This window comes from Musca vetustissima, unplaced genomic scaffold, assembly GCF_032173495.1.
Source record: "Musca vetustissima isolate MV318-11 ecotype Yass unplaced genomic scaffold, APGP_CSIRO_Mvet_v1 utg15056, whole genome shotgun sequence".
Taxonomy (NCBI): domain Eukaryota; kingdom Metazoa; phylum Arthropoda; class Insecta; order Diptera; family Muscidae; genus Musca; species Musca vetustissima.
Genome location: NW_026874732.1, coordinates 118,305 through 138,435, shown reverse-complemented (window position 1 = coordinate 138,435; position 20,131 = coordinate 118,305). Strand labels below are relative to the sequence as shown.

General features: G+C 35.2%; 1 protein-coding gene across 1 annotated transcript; it reads left to right on the top strand.

Annotated features, from left to right (window-relative positions):
* Positions 1–1,635: 1,635 nt before the first annotated feature.
* LOC133336259 (uncharacterized) lies at positions 1,636–4,521 on the top strand. Its single transcript, XM_061544545.1, has 3 exons — positions 1,636–1,987; positions 2,059–2,374; positions 3,540–4,521. Exons 1-3 carry the CDS (start codon positions 1,636–1,638, stop codon positions 4,519–4,521), a joined length of 1,650 nt encoding a protein of 549 aa, XP_061400529.1.
* The last annotated feature ends 15,610 nt before the right edge of the window (positions 4,522–20,131 follow it).

Here is a 20,131-nt window from a genome sequence, read left to right as displayed (position 1 = left end):
AGGATGGAGTATAGGATTTCTGTATATATGTATTTATTTTTGAAAATTCATACTTATGGGTACTAAAATGTGCTAAATTTGGTACGATTTCTATTTTGGGTGAACTGATAGAGTTGGGATCCTGAAATTTGGAGTTAGGTTCATTGTTGGGGTATAGGATTGGGGTATGTTGAACGTTTGGAAATTCGTACTTATGTGTACTAAGTGGTACCAAATGTTGACATGTGGATTTACGATCACTGTTGGGGTGTTGGATTCGGGTATGTAGGAAGTTTTAGAAATGTCTACTAATGTGTACTAAATAGCAATAAATTTTGTACAATTTGGATTAAGAGTGACTCGATAGAACTGGAGTTCTAAAGTTAGGTAATAAGATTTCCATTGGATTGCATGATTTTGGTAGTAATGGAAATTTGTACTTATGTGTACTAAATTCGATGCAAATTCGATTAAGGCGAACCGATAGAATCCTGAAATTTGGAATTAAGATTGGGTAAGCGGTAAGTTTTGGAAACTCGTACTTATGATTGTTGAAGTAGGTTGTTATGGAAATTTATATTAATGTGTACTAACTGGTACTAAACTTGGATTTGGGTGAATCAATATTTGAAATTTGGATTTTTTTCGAAAAAAGTAATAAAACGTACAAAGGGTAATAAATGATACTAAATTTAGTATAGAGCTAGATTTCTGTTGCGGTCAGAATTGGTGTGTAGGGTTGAGATATGGAGGTAGTTTTGGAAATACGTACTATAGGTACTAAATGGTTCTAAAATTTTAATATGGTCGGTATTGGGTTTTATATACTTCCCACACTGGCTAACGAAGTAGCGGGCATATGCAAAGAAACTTGGGGTCTAAACAGATATTTCCATGAGGCACATTTTAATCGTTGCTTTAGACATAGGGATTTGTAATAAGTATAAAGTTTTCATAAATCGTCCCGGCGTTTTTTGTAGATATTTTTAAAGCTCATAAGTGCATTTTGGCATATGATGGCATTACACAATGTTTAATTTTATTTAAAATTCCGATCCGATCAGACATTTTTTCCGAAGGACATTATTCCCAAATATTCATGCCACACATTCAGTCCTCTCAATATTTATTTATGTCAAGCTTATCACTTTCTATTTACTTCTCATTGCTCTATTACTGTCTGGCCTAAATAAAAAACCGTGTGACGTTGACACCTCTGTACTTTGTTCTTGTTTCGTATATTTTAATTAAATACGAACAACAAACTAGACTACTAAATTTTTATAATTTCTTCTACTTTGTTCTTTCATTTTGTTAATTTCTGCCAATCATTGCGGTAAATAAAGTCGTCCATTATTGTTGTGGTCCGATTTTTGTTTCTTGTTTTTTTTTTGAGCAACAATTGAACAGAAACGGCTATACACACACACACACACACACACTCATGATTAAGATAATCAGAATCATAAATCTCACTTGGCAGATAAGAAAAGAAGGAGGCATGTCTTCAAGTGTTAATTTGTGGTGTGTGTGTGTGAGAGAGTGTGTTAAATATATATTTAAGAAAGCCTCGTGCAGCTGTGCAGTATTGCGAAAGTTATTGAGCAATTAATACAAGTACGGCCGAAGCCCAGTCAAAATCAAAATATTAGCAACATGTCCTTTCTTACTGGCACCACATACAATGCAGAGGAGAAAATATGGTCGGGTCCGAAATACAAGCAAATCTACAGCCCCAAGATGACGGTGGGCGAGGCCATTGTCTTGCAATTGCGTAAGACACCCAAAAAAGTGATACAGATTTTAGAATCTACCGGAGAATCTCTAACGGCCGAGGACTTTTTGGACCATAGTATGTCCTTGGCCAAAACACTGCTCGATATGGGCTTGACAGCTGGTGATATTGTGGGTGGCTATGCCAAACATTCCCTGCATTTGGGCACTATAATGTTGGCATCGTTTTTGTGTGGCATACCCGTTCATGGTGTGTTCCAGAGTTTTGAAAAGGGTAAGTCATGAATGAAAAAAAAAAATAATTTGGCAGAGGACAAATTTAAATTTGAAATACTTTTTTTTTAGAAACCATTGCCAGCATATATGACACCACCCGCCCAAAATTAATCTTCTGTGATGAGGAAAATTATGAAAATGCCCTCTATGCCCTGGAGTCACGGAAATTAGATGCCAAAATTGTTCTAATGACCGGTGACATTCCGGGTGTGTTGAACATCAAAGATTTGGTTAAGAAACGTTCGGACATTCCAGATCTATCGGAATTTCCATGTGCCAAACTTTGCAGTGCAGATACAGCTGCCATATTGAGTTCATCGGGTACCACGGGTACACCCAAGGGTATTTTGTGCTCCCATGAGGCTATGCTTCACAATTATCTATAGTAAGTATGATTTTTAATTAAATTTGTTGTGTGTGTTTTTGAAATGAGAAATTTTGAAAATTTAATGTGAGTATGAAGTAGTTTGCAAAAGTGAGAGGGTGAGGGTGATGATAAGTGGGACAAAATGTGAAAATTTGATAAAATCAAACTCTTTTTTTTTGTTTCTCAATGTTGGTGTGAAAGTTTTTTGCCATATCGAAAGAGTAGTCTGTGCATAGTGTTAATGTTGTGGCGTGTCTAATTTTTGGGGGGGTTAGTGACCCTGAATTACTTGATAATATAGATCTAGTTATATAATTGTTTGTGTTTAAGTCCAATTGAAAAATTAAAAATAGGTTGAAAAAAATTTCAACTCCTTAGCAAAGGCGCGGATTAGAGAAAAATTCAAAGGAGTGGATTTTTTAAAAATTCTTTTTTAAGTCTTTAGCAACGGCGTGGATTTTTTAAAAATTCTTCTTTAAGTCTTTAGCAAAGGCGTGGATTTTGTAAAAATATTTTTTCAAGTCTTTAGCAAAGGCGTGGTTTTTTTAAAAATTCTTCTTTAAGTCTTTAGCAAAGGCGTGGATTTTGTAAAAATATTTTTTCAAGTCCTTAGCAAAGGCATAGCCTTGCCTAGCAGAAAATATGTTTTCAAGGCCTTAGCAAAGACGTGGATTTTTTAAAAATATTTTTTTAAGACCTTAACAAAGGCGTGGATTTTTTAAAAACATTTTTTAAGACCTTAACAAAGGCGTGGATTTTTTAAAAATATTTTTTAAGACCATGACAAAGGCGTGGATTCTTTAAAAATATTTTTTTAAGACCTTAACAAAGGCGTGGATTTTGTAAAAATATTTTTTAAAGTCCTCAGCAAAGGCATAGCCTTGCCTAGCAGAAAATATTTTTTCAAGTCCTTAACAAAGGCATAGCCTTGCCTAACAGAAAATAGTTTTTCAAGGCCTTAGCAAAGGCGTGGATTTTGTAAAAATATTTTTCAAGTCCTTAGCAAAGACATAGCCTTGCATAGCGGAAAATATTTTTTTAAGGCCTTAGCAAAGGCGTGGATTTTTTAAAAATATTTTTTAAGGCCTTAGCAAAGGCGTGGATTTTTTTTAAATATTTTTCACGTAGTATTTTATTTGAAATTATTTCCTGATTTCCCTTTATTCCTTCTTTCTTTTTTCAGCCTCACCGTTAACTCGGATTCCGTTATGATGTGTTTCAGTTCAATGTATTGGTCGACGGGCATTTTGAATTTCGTACAAAGTTTATTATTCTCCGCCCTGCGCATTGTACCCGACAGACCCTACACTCCCGATTATTTCTTCGATATGGTCGAACGTTATAAGATCACACATTGCTATGCAACACCTTCACAAATTATCGACTGGGTTACCAATCACAATAAGGATAGGGTACGCAAAGCTCTTCGATCCATTGATACTCTGTTTAGTGGCGGCACAAACATTCCACAATCGATACAGGATCAAATTATTGAACTTCTATCGGATAATAAGAAATGTCCCGGTTTTGCCATGGGTTATGGTACATCGGAAATATTCATCGCCGCCACTGTCAATGGTGGCTACCCCTTTAAATACAAGCCACAAACCGAGGGTCAACTATGGCCAAATCGTGAAATTTGCATTGTCGGTGAGAATGGTGAACGTTTGGGTCCAAATGAAAAGGGTGAAATTTATGTTCACAGCACCCACACATGGTTGGGTTATTACAAAAATCCCAACGCCACGGCACAGGCGAAAGATGGCAAATGGACAAGGACCGGTGATTTGGGTTACATCGATGACGAGGGGTACCTGCATTTGATGGGACGCACCAAGGAAATAATCAAATGGCTTAGTTTCCAGATTAGTCCACAGGCGGTTGAGGAGGTGCTACAACGACTGCCCGGTGTTGGACATGTGTGTGTCTTTGGTGTACCCGATGTGGCAAGTATCAATTTGGTGGCATGCGGCATTGTCAGAAGCCAAGATGAAGCCGGCGAAAAGTTGACAGTCGATATGGTCCACGAATACATCAAAAAGGAAATGGATGGTTTATATTTGCTGAGGGGTGGTGTTTATTTCTTGGACTCACTGCCACGCACCGATACCGGTAAAGTGCAACGTATGAAGATGTTGCAAGTTATTGAAGAAATTGATAGATAAATTTATAAATATATAATTTATTCTTACAAGAGAACAAGTATTAGTATAGATGTATGTGTTATGTAGTTATAAGTGTATTTTAAAATAATAAAAAAAAAAACTAACAATAACAAAATTATTAAATTGTTATGTTTTTAATACAGTTGGGCTTTACACATGGAACTTTTGTATGCAACTCGTATGCTACTTCATACAATTCTCCTTTGAATTTCTTCACATTTCCGTTCTTCTTCTTTCTTCCTCTCCTAAAAACACAGCAGAGTCGCAGAGTCATGCAATCTGTACCGCTACTAATTGGCAACGTCGCATCCAACCTCCATCTTATCAATACTTCGTGCATTTCGACCTTTTGTTCTAATATATTGCACGAAAAGGGCCTGTTGTGCAGATCAATTAGTTTTTATAGTTTTGAGAAATCTTCAAATGTTTCCTGAACATTATTTATTAAAGTTTTAACCTTCAAACTCGTCGTTAAATAATTCCTTGGTTCTTATAAAGCTACTTAAATTTGTATTTTCATGTTGTTGTAAAAGAAGGCGAAGCTTTCTAAAAAAAATATTTACATATTGTACTAATATATGAGTTTCCAGTGTGGGTTTGTATTAAAAATTCCACAACGGAAACAAATTTATCTTTTCCGCCAAATTAGGAAATTCATCCCTACAGATTTCCAAAACTGAGTCTGCATTGGTACTAATTTCAAAATCTCCTCATGACATTCAAGGTCTTTGTCCACAGTTCTTACGCAAATCAAAAGGGAGAAAAGGAAAAATAATATTAATTTGATTGGAAGAGGGTAGCCGGAGAAACTGTGCCACCTCTATTGACTTTAGCCACAAGTCTATAGGCAATAGACTTGTAGGTTCGGACGGACAACTGAATAGATGGTGTGTGTCGTGAGGGCTTTGCTGGCTGGAGGGAGACCTATTTAGGGTTCCGGATACAATGTGCTCCCGATACGAATTGAGTACCGGACCTTAGTTGTGCCAGAATCGAACGGGTTTGCCTAGGCGTTTGGAATAGGACTTTATTGCATATGTAGTCATTTATGGAATCACGTCATGGATTCCATCACGATAGCGCTTGAAGTCCAGACGGATGTGTCGCGAAGGTGGATATGTCATCACTGTGTGATGATTGGGATGACACGACAGATAGCATGCCAGCATGAACTGTCTAGTCAACAACACATTATGTTGCTTAACTGACAGCATCCTGGTCTCCTCATGTTGGCGATCGACGCTCGTCATTTAGACACAGCCGATTGCAATTCGGAGTGCATTATTTTGTGTCGTTTGCAAGGATCTCTACTGTGTGTCGCAAAGGAAAAAAGTCCAGACTGAGGCAGCATAATTAAGCTCTCAGAACTTTATTCCTAGCTTTCACCTTATTATTCCTCCGCAAAATTATTACTAAAGCTGCCGCTCGCTTCTATCGAGCAGCAAGGAATACCCGAAGCAAGAACTATCTTCCCAACAGAGGCAAGGTATTAGCTAATGAGCGTAATGAACTCCGTCGTACGACCCAAGGGTGGAGAACATAGTTGGGCAGACTTGTACACCAGCGTTGATGCGTTCTCTTAACATTTTTTGATGTTAAAAGAAAAATAAACCTTATTGAACCAAATTCCGCAATTTTTTAATGAATTTATTTTTTGAACTTCATAGGATGTTATTTATGTTTAAAAAAATAAAATAAATTAATTAAATTCCGCAGAATAATTCTTGTTTTTGTTTTCGCTTAAAAATTGTTTAAGAGAAATTTTACCCACCATTGGTGGAGAACTTACTCTTGAAGTCAACAGACTAGTATGAGAGCACAAAAGGAAAAAGTGGCTAAACCACCTGAAGCAATGCAACATTATCACCGGAACAAGTATATTATGGGCAACGGTGAAGTCACTCTCGAACCCTGAGGGAAGGATGACAGGACGGTTGTGACATCTAACGACGTAACTGTGACAGACCGGAAGTGGTGCGCGTGTTATTTTAACCGGCAATTCATTGAGCGAGAGTGACAGGGAGAAAAAGGGTGTACTACGTCGAACAGTTAAGGTGGCACTTGACCTATTGAAGGCCTTCGATACCGCCAATCATGCTAAGCTGTTCGAGGATATAGAAAAGTCGAATCTCCGACCGTGTTTGAAACGTTGGACAATCGGCTATATGTGTGAAAGCCAGTCGTATGTGGAATTCAGAAACAGAAAGTTTAAACCCCGTAGAATGAAACAGGGAGTTCCCCAAGGAGGGGTCATATTTCCGAAACTGTTTAACATCTAACTTTCTGATATTCCACAACCACCGGACAGCATAGATGATTGGACGGTAATGGCGTCAGGTCCCATTATTGATGACATATATTAGAGGCTAAGCTTCTACATAGATTGTCTCGTAAATTTCTTCCATCTGAAGAATATGAAAATATCCGCCACGAAATCAACAGCTGCACTGTTGACTACATGGAGGGCTGTATTGAAGCTTCCGCTGAACATAATGGTCGATGGAGAACTGATACCGACCACTAACTACTCGTCTGCGCAAGCCACTGCTTTATGCGATAAGCTGAGAAGTAGGAGCAAGGTGCTCGCTAGCCGGTGTCATTCGGGGCGCTGGTAAATATACCTTGTTGACATCTTATAAAGCAAACGGCCGGTGAGGTTTGCGAATGTAAGTGATACGCAGTGGAAGAATATTCAGACATGGCAGAATGCTGCAACAGGGTGTCTCCTCATGACTCCAGTGGACCATCGTCATGAGGTTACGGAGATCTTATCCGTCCATCGACATAATTATATATTGTCGATGCAATATTTGCTTGGGTGTTATCGTCGGGAACACCCCTGTCATAGCCTTATGGTCCAGACACGCCATGAGAGATCTTCAAGATCTAGAGAGAAATGTTCAAAGATATAAACGTGAACCACTAGATCAAGAACAGGTCTGAATGGTATTTACCCAGGTGCTCAAGCAGTAAAACAATATCGAGTGAATACCATAATCGGAAACCACCCCCATCAATAGCAGCAGAGGAGAAGCAGCTGCCCCGAAAAACACGAGTAGCCTTAGCGCAGCTACGATGAGGATGGTGGAACCGCCTCAATACATATTGGGCAAGAGGCTAAAGTTTAAATACACCCTATAAATTTGTGGTTTAAAGAGAATGAAAGAGTTCAAAAAAAGTTTAAGTTTATATTTATTGAGTCTTTTTTTAAACAATGTTAATATATAAATAAGATACATAATATGAAGGACTTATGACTATAATGTATTATCGTAATGCAGTGACAGACATTACAGCACCTAGCTTTTACATGAAATGAGACATAAAATGTGGGTATATATCAGTTAAAGTTACGTACATCCTTGCTCCCGAGACTAATACAATAAGAAGGGATAATTTATCCAGGGTTTATGAACTTAAAACTAATGATACAAAACAAAAACAAAACAATGAACAGACAAAAAAGTAAAAGTAGGTAAATCAATAACTACCCACGATGCGTACCGGTCAGTGCCTTTTCGTAAAACTGGGTAATACCCGCTTCGGACTCGTACTTATACCCTATAGGTGATGGATAATTTGTGTTATACCAACCAATGTTCACTTGACTATTACATGCTTCATTCATATGCACATTTTCATGAAACTCTGATCTTGCAATGAACTTATCCAAGATCGTACAGATATAGGTAGACATACGTTGCAATTTTGAATTTTCATAAATAAAATTATTCGAATATCTCTTATTGACACATATAAATTTTTTTCGGATGCAAAGTCTCAAAATTTTTCTCTCAAAAACCTCTAGCTCTTTCACAACAATTGGTGATATGTTAAACCAGACAGGAAAGGCATACAAAAAAACAGGCCTTATACATGTCTTGTACAACATTAATTTTGTACTTGCAATCAAAGCTTTATTGTTCAGAATTCTCAAAAATAAAATAAAAATTCCTCGGGCCTTATTTAATGCTTTTCTAGCATGTGAATTAAATTTAAATAGTTTGTTAAACTCTACTCCCAAGTACGTAATTTTGTCTCTAAAGGGAATTTCAATGCCATTTAATGCCAGTTTTAAATTCTTACTCTCGGGAACTACAGAACGTTTACATTTTCCAGATGCATTTCTAATGCAAATTGCTTCGCTCTTGGAAGTGGAGTTCAAAAACAAATGTTGTTTTGTTACATATGACAAATATGAGAATAACGTTATAAGACGAACTATTGTGAACTATAAGAACTCTAACACGTCGTCCTAAAACCAACGGCCCCCTGACTTATTTATATTCCCGCCCGAAGATACTGCTCAATCATTCACAAAAAAAGTGATTTTTAGAGTTGTCGCAATACGAGTGGAAAATAGAGAAACTTTGTAGTATATATTACTGGTATTCACATTCGTACCTTAAATTCTTAAAAAGTATATTTTTAGGCGACTTTATCGAATAAAACTATTATTTTGCCCTATTGATAAGAAAATGTATGTTTGCAATTTTGTCTAGTTCTGAGTATTTATGTCATTCTTAGGTGGGAGAGTATATATGTTACTAAAACAATTTCTCTCTCAAAAGATATTTCAATTATATTTCAGACACAGATTAGATATGGGGCATGTTATTGACCTAGTCAGAAAACAGTAGTCTAATAGTTCATAATGTTTTTTATGTAGAACATTATCTTATCACAAATGATATGCTAAACAAGCTTTCGTTACTCTCAGTTGAATGAGAAGCACAAAAACACATAAATACTAGGGTTGGAAAGCGATCTTAGGTATGACCTTCCATAAAATAACTTGTAATGTTATTCTACATAAGGACCACCAATTAGTGATGTGTATATGAAAACCACCAATACAAAAGACCATTTAGGGGGAATTTTTCAATGAAAACTCACCGACTGTTTGAAATAGAATGCCAACGATTTAAGATTTTTCAAAAAACATTATTTTCTGTTTTTGTACACCTGACTTCGGTTGGCACTTTTAGGTATATATCATTACGTTTGACCCAATTGTTTATGAGTCGGCGCCACCTTTGCTATTTCAATGGTTATTCAGAGCTCCTTCAAAGTCGTAAGAGTTTAGCCCCAAAGAGAATACTTTAGGGGCACGAATGAGGCGAACAATTGACTCGGTCATTTCAAAATATAAATTTGGCCCAATAATAAAAATGCGAATATTTGTGATCATAAATTATTTTACTGTCTTCCAAAAAGGTGTTTAAGACTATGTCTGCGTTTGGCATTCCTGCAAAAATAATACGGCTATGTAGGATAACTTCAACTGGGACAAGGTCAGTAGTTAAAGTCGGAAAAGACCTTTCAGACCCCTAAAAAGGATTTAGACAAGGTGACAGTTTGTCGTGTAACCTGTTTAACATCCTGATGGAAAAGGTCATACGAGATGGAAATGTGAACAGAAATGACATTCTGTACACCACACAGCACATGTTACTCGCCTATGTCGACAACATCGACATAATGGATCGAACATTGCGAGAGGTAACAGCCACCTTTGAACAAATTTAGAATGAGTCTGCCAAAGTGGGCGAGAAAACCAAGGTGATGGTGTCAACGCGCAAGACGTCCAGTAGATCATGAAAACTACAGCTTCAATGTAGTGAACAGTTTTATATATCTCGACACCGCTTTGAAAAAAGCTAATAAAATCAGCTTTGAAATCCGGAGAAGAATAGTGTTGGTCAACAGATGCTACTACTGTCTAAGTAAGCTGTTTAGAAACAATACCACCTCTCACCAAACTCATACTCTACATGACGCTGCTGTTGTATGGATCTGAAGCATTGGTACTTGCGCAAGCAGATGAGGCAGCTCTTGGGGTGTTTGGGAGAAAATTCTCCGTGGATTTTTAAAGAATATTTTATTGAGCATCCTTAGGTCAATAGGCGTGGATTTTTAAAGAATATTTTATTAAGCAACCTCAGGTCTAAGCGTGGATTTTAAAGAATATTTTATTAAGCAACCTCAGGCCAATAGGCGTGGATTTTTAAAGAATATTTTATTAAGCAACCTCAGGCCAATGGGCGCATATTTTTAAAGAATATTTTATTAAGAACCCTTAGCTCAATAGGCGTGGATTTTTAAAGAATATTTTATTAAGAATCCCTAGACCAATAGGCGTGGATTTTTAAAGAATACGCGTGGATTTCTAAAGAATATTTTATTAAGCAACCTCAGGCCAATACGCGTGGATTTTCTAAAGGCGTGGATTTTACTAAATAATATTTTCTATAGGCGTGGATTTCTAAAGAATATTTTATTAAGCAACCTCAGGCCAATAGGCGTGGATTTTTAAAGAATATTTTACTAAGAACCCTTAGCCCAATAGGCGTGGATTTCTAAAGAATATTTTATTAAGCAACCTCAGGCCAATAGGCGTGGATTTTTAAAGAATATTTTCTTAAGCAACCTCAGGCCAATAGGCCACGCCTATTGGGCTAAGGGTTCTTAGCCCAATATATTTTATATATTTTTAATAATATTTTATTAAGAACCCTTAGCCCAATAGGCGTGGATTTTTAAAGAATATTTTACTAAGAACCCTTAGCCTAATAGGCGTGGATTTTTAAAGAATATTTTACTAAGAACCCTTAGCCCAATAGGCGTGGATTTCTAAAGAATAGGCCAATAGGCGTGGATTTTTAAAGAATATTTTATTAAGAATCCCTAGACCAATAGGCGTGGATTTTTAAAGAATATTTTATTAAGCAACCTCAGGCCAATACGCGTGGATTTTTAAAGAATATTTTATTAAGAATCCCTAGACCAATAGGCGTGGATTTTTAAAGAATATTTTATTAAGAATCCCTAGACCAATAGGCGTGGATTTTTAAAGAATATTTTATTAAGAATCCCTAGACCAATAGGCGTGGATTTTTAAAGAATATTTTATTAAGAATCCCTAGACCAATAGGCGTGGATTTTTAAAGAATATTTTATTAAGAATCCCTACACCAATAGGCGTGGATTTTTAAAGAATATTTTATTAAGAATCCCTAGACCAATAGGCGTGGATTTTTAAAGAATATTTTATTAAGAATCCCTAGACCAATAGGCGTGGATTTTTAAAGAATATTTTATTAAGAATCCCTAGACCAATAGGCGTGGATTTTTAAAGAATATTTTATTAAGAATCCCTAGACCAATAGGCGTGGATTTTTAAAGAATATTTTATTAAGAATCCCTAGACCAATAGGCGTGGATTTTTAAAGAATATTTTATTAAGAATCCCTAGACCAATAGGCGTGGATTTTTAAAGAATATTTTATTAAGAATCCCTAGACCAATAGGCGTGGATTTTTAAAGAATATTTTATTAAGAATCCCTAGACCAATAGGCGTGGATTTTTAAAGAATATTTTATTAAGAATCCCTACACCAATAGGCGTGGATTTTTAAAGAATATTTTATTAAGAATCCCTAGACCAATAGGCGTGGATTTTTAAAGAATATTTTATTAAGAATCCCTAGACCAATAGGCGTGGATTTTTAAAGAATATTTTATTAAGAATCCCTAGACCAATAGGCGTGGATTTTTAAAGAATATTTTATTAAGAATCCCTAGACCAATAGGTCTTTGGCTTCTCATAACAGCATTATTACATAACCACACAAAAATTATTAATATTGACCAAAGTCAGTATTTTGAAAATTTTCGACACGTTTTTCAACCGAATTGGCTGTTATTTGAATTCTCATTGGCTGTCAAATCTCACTACCAAAAATTATCAATATTAATCTTCGCCGGGCCTTACTTTATATCGTTTCCACTCTGAATTGATTTCCTTTGCTCAATTGGATGTGTCAAAAGATCGGTTTTATTGGGACATGGGACAATTTTTTCGAGCTACTTCATGCCGGCCGACTGCTTTTTGGGCTCCTAATTATATATCCACGATTTGTCACCTATGATGATTTTATAAACGTCTTATGAGAAGGAATAGCAACCTATCATCTCTGTCACCCACACCCATTCTGTCGCAAGTAAAATTTCTTAATGTAAAATTGATCTCTATTGAGTATTTTCGGGAATGAATTTTTTCCTCGATCAAAAACTCGGAAAAATAAATAAAATATGGAAAGGGGCTCATATTGAACATTTTCTCCGACAACTCTTGAAGATATGTGTTGAGCTAGCAAACAGCGTATTTGAGAATGGCGGGCACGATAACTTAAAAACTAATAATCCAATCGATTTCAAATTTTGCGCCATTTCTCTGTGAGTGTATAGGATAAATCCAATCGTTCAAGATCTTATTTATTTTAATACCCTTCACCATAATATGTAGGGTATATTAATTTTGTTTAGCACAGAGTTTTCTTTTGTCTGCAGGCAGGTCAAGTTCGAAGATGGGATATATCGCTCCACGTTTAGGCATAGCTCCCATACAAGGGTACCTCCAATTTTCCGTATTTTGGTGTTCTTGAGCGCGTTTTTGAACCGAATTCGCTTAAATTTGCAATATTGAGTTCCTTTTAGGTACTAAATATCTCCACAAAAAATTATAAATATAGGTCCACTTTTTCTGGTAGCCCCCATATAACGGTACCTCCTAATTTTCAGTATTTTGGAGGTTTTTATCGTATTTTTCCGCCGAATTAGCTGTAATTTAGTACTTTGAGTTCTTATTGGGTAGCAAATCTCTCCACTAAAAATTATAAATATATGTTCATTTTTTTCTGGTAGCCCCCATATAAGGGTGCCCCCTTAAATTTCGGTATTTTGGGGTTCTTGAGCTCGTTTTTCAACCGCTGAAATTTGATACATTTGGTTCTTATTGAGTACCAAATATCTCCATTAAAACTTATAAATATTGGTCCAATTTTTCTGGTAGCCTCCATATAAGGGTACCCCCAATTTTCACTATTTTGAGGTTCTTGAGTACGTTTTTCAACCAAATTCGCTGAAATTTGGTGTTTTGTATTCGTATATGGTAAAAAATGTGCCTGCCAAAAATTATTAATATTCACCGCCTTTTTGGGGTAGTCCCCATATAACCCCTTTTTTATATTAAAATAGTTATGCAATTTGTTTTGGGTTTGGTTCTAAGACTCTGTTGTAATCATATCAACTGCGGAGAATATCGAGATAAAAAACTAGAACGTAAGGTTCGATAATGAACTATATATGAACTATAACCCGTATCTAGGCTTAGCCCCTGTGTGAGAGGTACTAGAAGGAGTGGACCGATATTCTCCATCTTCGAACTTGAGCTAAGTTTGGAAGAAATAATAAGATGGGCAAAGTTTGGATGAAACCAAAATTTTCTGAAACAAAGTTGGTCCAAAGAAACACGGGTCTAGAACCAATATTTCAATGAGGCACATATTAACAGTGTCAAAGTGTATACACCCTCATTAGCCATAAAACTGAGGGTATCCATTAAAAATTTCTGAAATTTGTATTATAGTTTACATTATGGTTTACATAATCGGTTTGTAGAAATGTCGATATAGGTCCACTTTTTGGTATTTTCTCTATATTTTCATTTCAAGTACCTGTCAGTATATCTATGGTGGAGGGTATACAAAGTTCGGCCCGGCCGAACTTAACGCCTTTTGGCTTTTTTAACTTGGTTTGTGCTAAAAAATATGCGATTTTCCAAAAATATTTTTTCAAATGTCCGACATTTTGTTGATTTTTGAGTCAATAATCCTAGTTCATACGAGAGATAGACATGTTTTTGTAAAATATATTTCCCTTAAGAGACCTTCGGCGAATCTCTCGAGGTGTTAGCAAATAAATGGCAATAATTGTAATAAAGTCCAAGCTTATAGCTCAGATAGTTCTTGAAAAACATAATAAATACAATATCCCCGAAACAAATATTCTTCAAAAATTTCAAACATACTTGTAAAGATACTTGTTTGCTCGTTAAAAAAAATATTATTAAAAAAAATCCAAGCATAGAGTTCCAGTATTTTTTGATAAAAAAATATATTTATTAAAAATATATTCTAATAGTTTCAGAGCAAGAAATTGAAGAGAACATTTAAAATGACGGTAGTAGGGGAGACTGGGGCACCTTCGGCACTTTTTTTAGAGCTCTATATCTCAGTACTTATTCAACATATATAACAACTTTATGGCTGATGTCCGAGGACAAGGACACTTAATTATAAAAAATAGTACCAAAATGATATAAAAAATAGAATTAGTTAAAAAATTTTACAGTTTTGTAAAAAAAGTCAAATTCGCCGAATGTGCCCCAACCCGGGGTAGCTTCGGCATTTGATGGGGCACATTCGGCGAATTTGACTTTTTTTACAACTTTACGAGCCATATTAAAGGATTAGTTTTAAAGACAAACTCAAAAACAAGGAAATAATATTGCACAATCTGTATATGACCGAATGTGCCCCACTTTAAAATGCCGAATGTAGTAAGTACAGTCAGCATCGCAATATATATTATTTCGGAAAAATACTTATAAGAGTTTATTGTAGTTTTGGTCTTCCGCCAACACGTCTATAAAAGTTAATGCACAATAATTGTTTTTTCTCATTTTTTATGACAGCTTAAAAAGTTTAAAGAATATAAACTAACTAAACACTAAAATCTAAAACTAAATTTATTTAACTTTAACAAACAACTAAAATTTTAGCAATGTAAACAACTGTTAATGACGTTAATAGGTTCAAATGTTCACAAAGATAAGGGAATTTATTTACACGTGCAAATATGTTATCTCTTAGTGCGTCGACCTTTTTATGTTCCAATATTATGATATAGAAGGTCAAAAAAACTTGTCTTTTGATACTTAATTTTCGATTCAAGAAAATAAGGACGAGGTAAAAAAGGATATTATCACGTTATAATTCGAGCTATGGCAAATTTGTCATTCTCGCCAAGGGCGAAATTTCCCATAAGGATATTTCCACCCTATAGCTCCATTTTGTTGGATAGTGTTATATTACCCTGATCATATTAAATTTGTCCGATTTCTAGAAAATTGTACAGAGTTATCCATTTAGTGGTTTCAAAAGTATGGATCTGGAATTTGACATCGTCTTACCTAGAGAAACTATCTCACAACGCATACAAATTATCAAAACCTACTACAAAATGGAGATTCTGCCATAGCAAAGTATCGTGCTTTAAGAGAAAATTATGGTTCAACTAATCGTTCAACTAAGCAAGCAATTGCCAAAATTGTAAGGAAATTTGAAGAGACTGAAGCGGATACAAATATTGTTAGGGCTGTGCATTAACTCGTTTTGATGAAACTAGCGCTGCTGTATGTGGAAATGTAACCGAAGACCCTGTAGCAGCAAATGTTTATTTTATTTTTATACCCTTCACCATACTGTGCTACAGGGTATTATGTCTTTGTGCATATGTTTGTAACAGGCAAAAGGAAACGAGATAGACACATGGTTCCTTTCGAGAATTTGCATAGAATCACTTTCCGTCGTCTCCCTGTCCATGTTAAATTGTAAACAAAGTACAGGTTGCATTTATGATCCGAATTGGATGAAATTTGGCGTGGGTCACTTATTCGGCCCAAGGGCGCGCCCTATTGAAACTGGGGAAAATCGGTTCAGATTTATATATATATATGGGCAATATTGCCATTGTTTTTGGTTCGAAAAAATAATGTCATCATATTTATTTTTTTAATTGTATACAAGAAATTTCAGAAAAAAATGTTGGGGTTATTCTGATATTTTACCCGAATTTCGCCGAAAAATTGACATATATAATAATAATCACTTTTGGTGTATAAGTATACGCCTTGCGGATTATATCAAGACCCTTCCGATAAATCTTAGAATTCTATAAATAGGAATAAATCTTAAAATAAAATAATATTATGAAATATACATTTTAAATTGCGTGTAAATCGCGTAATTCTCAAAATCATTTGATGCGCATGCGGTTTCCATGAAGTACTGAAGTTTATCTTCCAATCCAATCCACGGCTATGATGTGCCACACGTTACATTGAAGTACCCAAAAAATCGTAAAACGCGAATTATTTCTGAAAACTCCATATGCCATTAACGCGCATCCGATTTCGGTGTGCACCCAAAAAAATACATCGATCTATACCATTTCAATGTGGTCCATTAAGAACCACGGATGTGCCAGCACAATCTATTTTTGAGATAAATTGCGTGCATCTCTCTTTCGGCTGAAGTTTATAAAGTTCTCTTTTCGAAAAAGATCAAAATCCGTATGAGGTCATTTATTGAAGCGGAAATGATACACAGAAAACGCAAATAAATCCGCGATATTTTCAAAAACATTTTTTGCCTAATTTCGTGTTTTTGGAAGGCCAGTTCCCGCCGTTCTAGTAGATGGATTTTCACAAAGAAGATTTTATATCATCCGAAACGTAAAAAACCTTATTGATCGCGGGTACCCATATCATTCAGTTGACAGATCCAAAAATTTGGCCCGAAAAATTGGTTTTTTAGAAATTTGATCGCACAAAATTCGCACCTTCGGATGAGTAATACTCTGAAGCTGTGCATACTACATACACAAAATACATATCAAATTACGCAGATTCGCGACTACAATAATCTTATAATCGATTTTTATAAATTCCTGTTTGCGTATTAAAGCTAAAAGTAAAATTAAAAAAACACTCAAAATCGAGCTTCAAAATGTCAGCATCATTTAAAGGTAGATGCAGTTAAAATTTTGAAAAATGATACATAAGGGGCGTAGTCCCTATTTTGTTGGCTTCTAGTTTTCTTTTGACACGAAGACCGTGCAATGAAAGAACATAAAAAAACTGGTTCGCCTCAACCTGTTTTTACACATTTTTTTACATTAAAGTAGACACAGCTTCCACCAAAATAAAGTTTGGAGGTCAATATCATGAACAGTTTTCAATGACAGATCAATTAACCCAAAACTATTCACTTTTTTCATATACTTAAGTAGTTCCCGAGTTATAAAGGGGTGAACCTCCGCATCAGCTATGTTAAAAAATTGGCATTATTGCCCATATATATATATATATATATATATATATTTGTCCGATTTAATGTAAACGGTCTTTCGATTTGTACGAAATTTGGTACAGCCTAATGATTTAGATCTAGAATGATGTGTTTCCTGAAAATCGGTTCAGATTTAGATATAGGTCCCATATATATTTTCGTCCGATTTAATGTAAATGGTGCACCAAAGTCCCCATATATCTTTCGATTTGCACAAAATTTGGCACAGCGCAATTAATTAGGTCTAGAATGATGTGTGTCAAGTTTCTTGAAAATCGGTTCAGATTTGGATATAGCTCCCATATATATTTTCGTCCGATTTAATGTAAATGGTGCACCAAAGTCCCTATATGTCTTCCGATTTGCACGAAATTTGGCACAGCGCAATTAATTAGGTCTAGAATGATGTGTGCCAAGTTTCTTGAAAATCGGTTTAGATTTGGATATTTTCGTCCGATTTAATGTAAATTGTTTACCAAAGTCCCTGTATATCTTTCGTTTTGGCACAGCGTAATGAATTAGGTCTAGAATGATGTGTGTTAAGTTTCGTGAAAATCGGTTCGGATTTAGATATAGCTCCCATATATATAGTTTCGTCCGATTTAAGGTAAATGGTGCACCAAAGTCCCTATATATCTTTCGATTTGCACGAAATTTGACATAGCGAACTGAATAAAGTCTAGAATGATGTTTCGTGAAATCAGTTCAGATATAGATATAGCTCCCATATATATTTTCTACGGATTTAATGTCGCTCCTATATATATATATATATATATATTTTCCGATTTCATGTAAATTGTGCACTAAAGACTCAAAGTTTGTCCGATTGCCACACAATTTTGTACAATGAACTATAGTTAATAGAAATTAATCTCTGGCAAGTCTCGTTGAAATCGGTTCAGAGTCAGATATAGCTTCTAGATATATATTTTCGTCAGATTTTACAGAAAATTTACACAAAATTTTGCACAACGTACTGAAGTTAGTATAACCTAGAAGATAGATATAACTTCTACACCAGACTCCCCAAGTGGGTCCCATTGGCACAAAATTTTGCACAACGTACTGAAGATACTATAACATAACGTGTGGCAAGTTTTGTTGAAATCGGTTCAGATTTAGATATAGCTCCCAGATATAGTTTCATCCGATTTTAAGAAAAAGGTGCACAAAAGACCCAAAATCAGGCCGTTTGCTACAAAATTTTGCACAATGTACTGAAATTTATATTGCATAACGTTTGCAAAATTTTGTAGAAATCGTTTCCGATTTAGATATAGTTCCCATGTATAGTTTCGTCCGATTTAAGTTAAAGGGTACACCAAAGACCTAACGTTAGACCGATTGACATAACATTTTGCACATCATACTGTAGTTAATATAACCCAGCATGTGGAAAGTTTTGTTGAAATCGGTTCACATTTGGATGCACAAATAATTCGAAATGTGGCCGATATGCACAAACCATATTGAAATTTTTATAACCTATCCTGTGACAAGTTTCGATTAAATGGGTTTATATTCCGATATAGCTTTTATATATATTATCGTCCGACTTTAAATAAATGGTGCACCAAACTTCTCATGTTTATCAGATATTTATCCAAATAATCAACGGGTCTCCGATTGATATTTGCTTTAAATTAATTTACAATGTTAGGTTTCATCTGTTGAATATACCCAAAGTGGTGAAGGGTATCATATAGTCGGCCCCGTCCGACTTTACTACATTCCTTATTATACAATAAATGTGAATGTTTGATTAAAATAATCAATATCAATAATTCTTATGGTGTAACTATTTTTGACAATTATTGTAATAATTAACCTTTATACTTTATCACTCAAAATATACTCATACTCATTTAAATAATCTTACTCTCTATTTCGTTCATCACTCATTTTTACCAATATAAACCAGAATAATGTTTAATTTTAATCAGTTCTGCTTAACTATTAACAAATAAACGTCATTCGATAACTCTTGATGGGAGTAACCGATTTCGCCCAAACTTTGCACATCGTTATATTTTTTCCAAACTTAGTTTGAGTTCGAAAATGGGGAATATCGGTCCACTCCTTCCGGCACATCCCCAACAAAATTGTGAAAGTTGTGATGAAAATGCAGTTTATATCATGCGATCAAACATCCGATTCAAACTTTGCCCAACCTAATTCTTTAATCAAGCCTATATATTGTTGGGAAATGGGAGTGATTGGTCAACTCCTTCTGGTACTTCTCCCCCAAAGGGGTTAAAATTTTGAAACTTTATAAACCGTATAGAATCGAACGGAATACCCAAATTTCATCCAAGCTTTGCACATCGTAATATTTTTACATTGTTAATTTGTTAGGAGAGAATTTGAGAATTTTTATTCAATAACAATAGTGGGAATACAAATATTGTTAGGTCTGCAAACTTAATTCAAGTAAGAAGAAGGGACCCATCGTCCGCTCCTTCTTGTACCTCCCACACAAAAAGGTCAACATTTTGCTGAAAATTATTTTATAATGGACCGGATATTCCCGATTTCATGTATAATTTGCACATGATAATATATTTACCTTACCAGTTTAAGATTGAAGGTTGCACCAGTTGGGCGGTCTACAACTTCTGGGAACTTCCCCACAA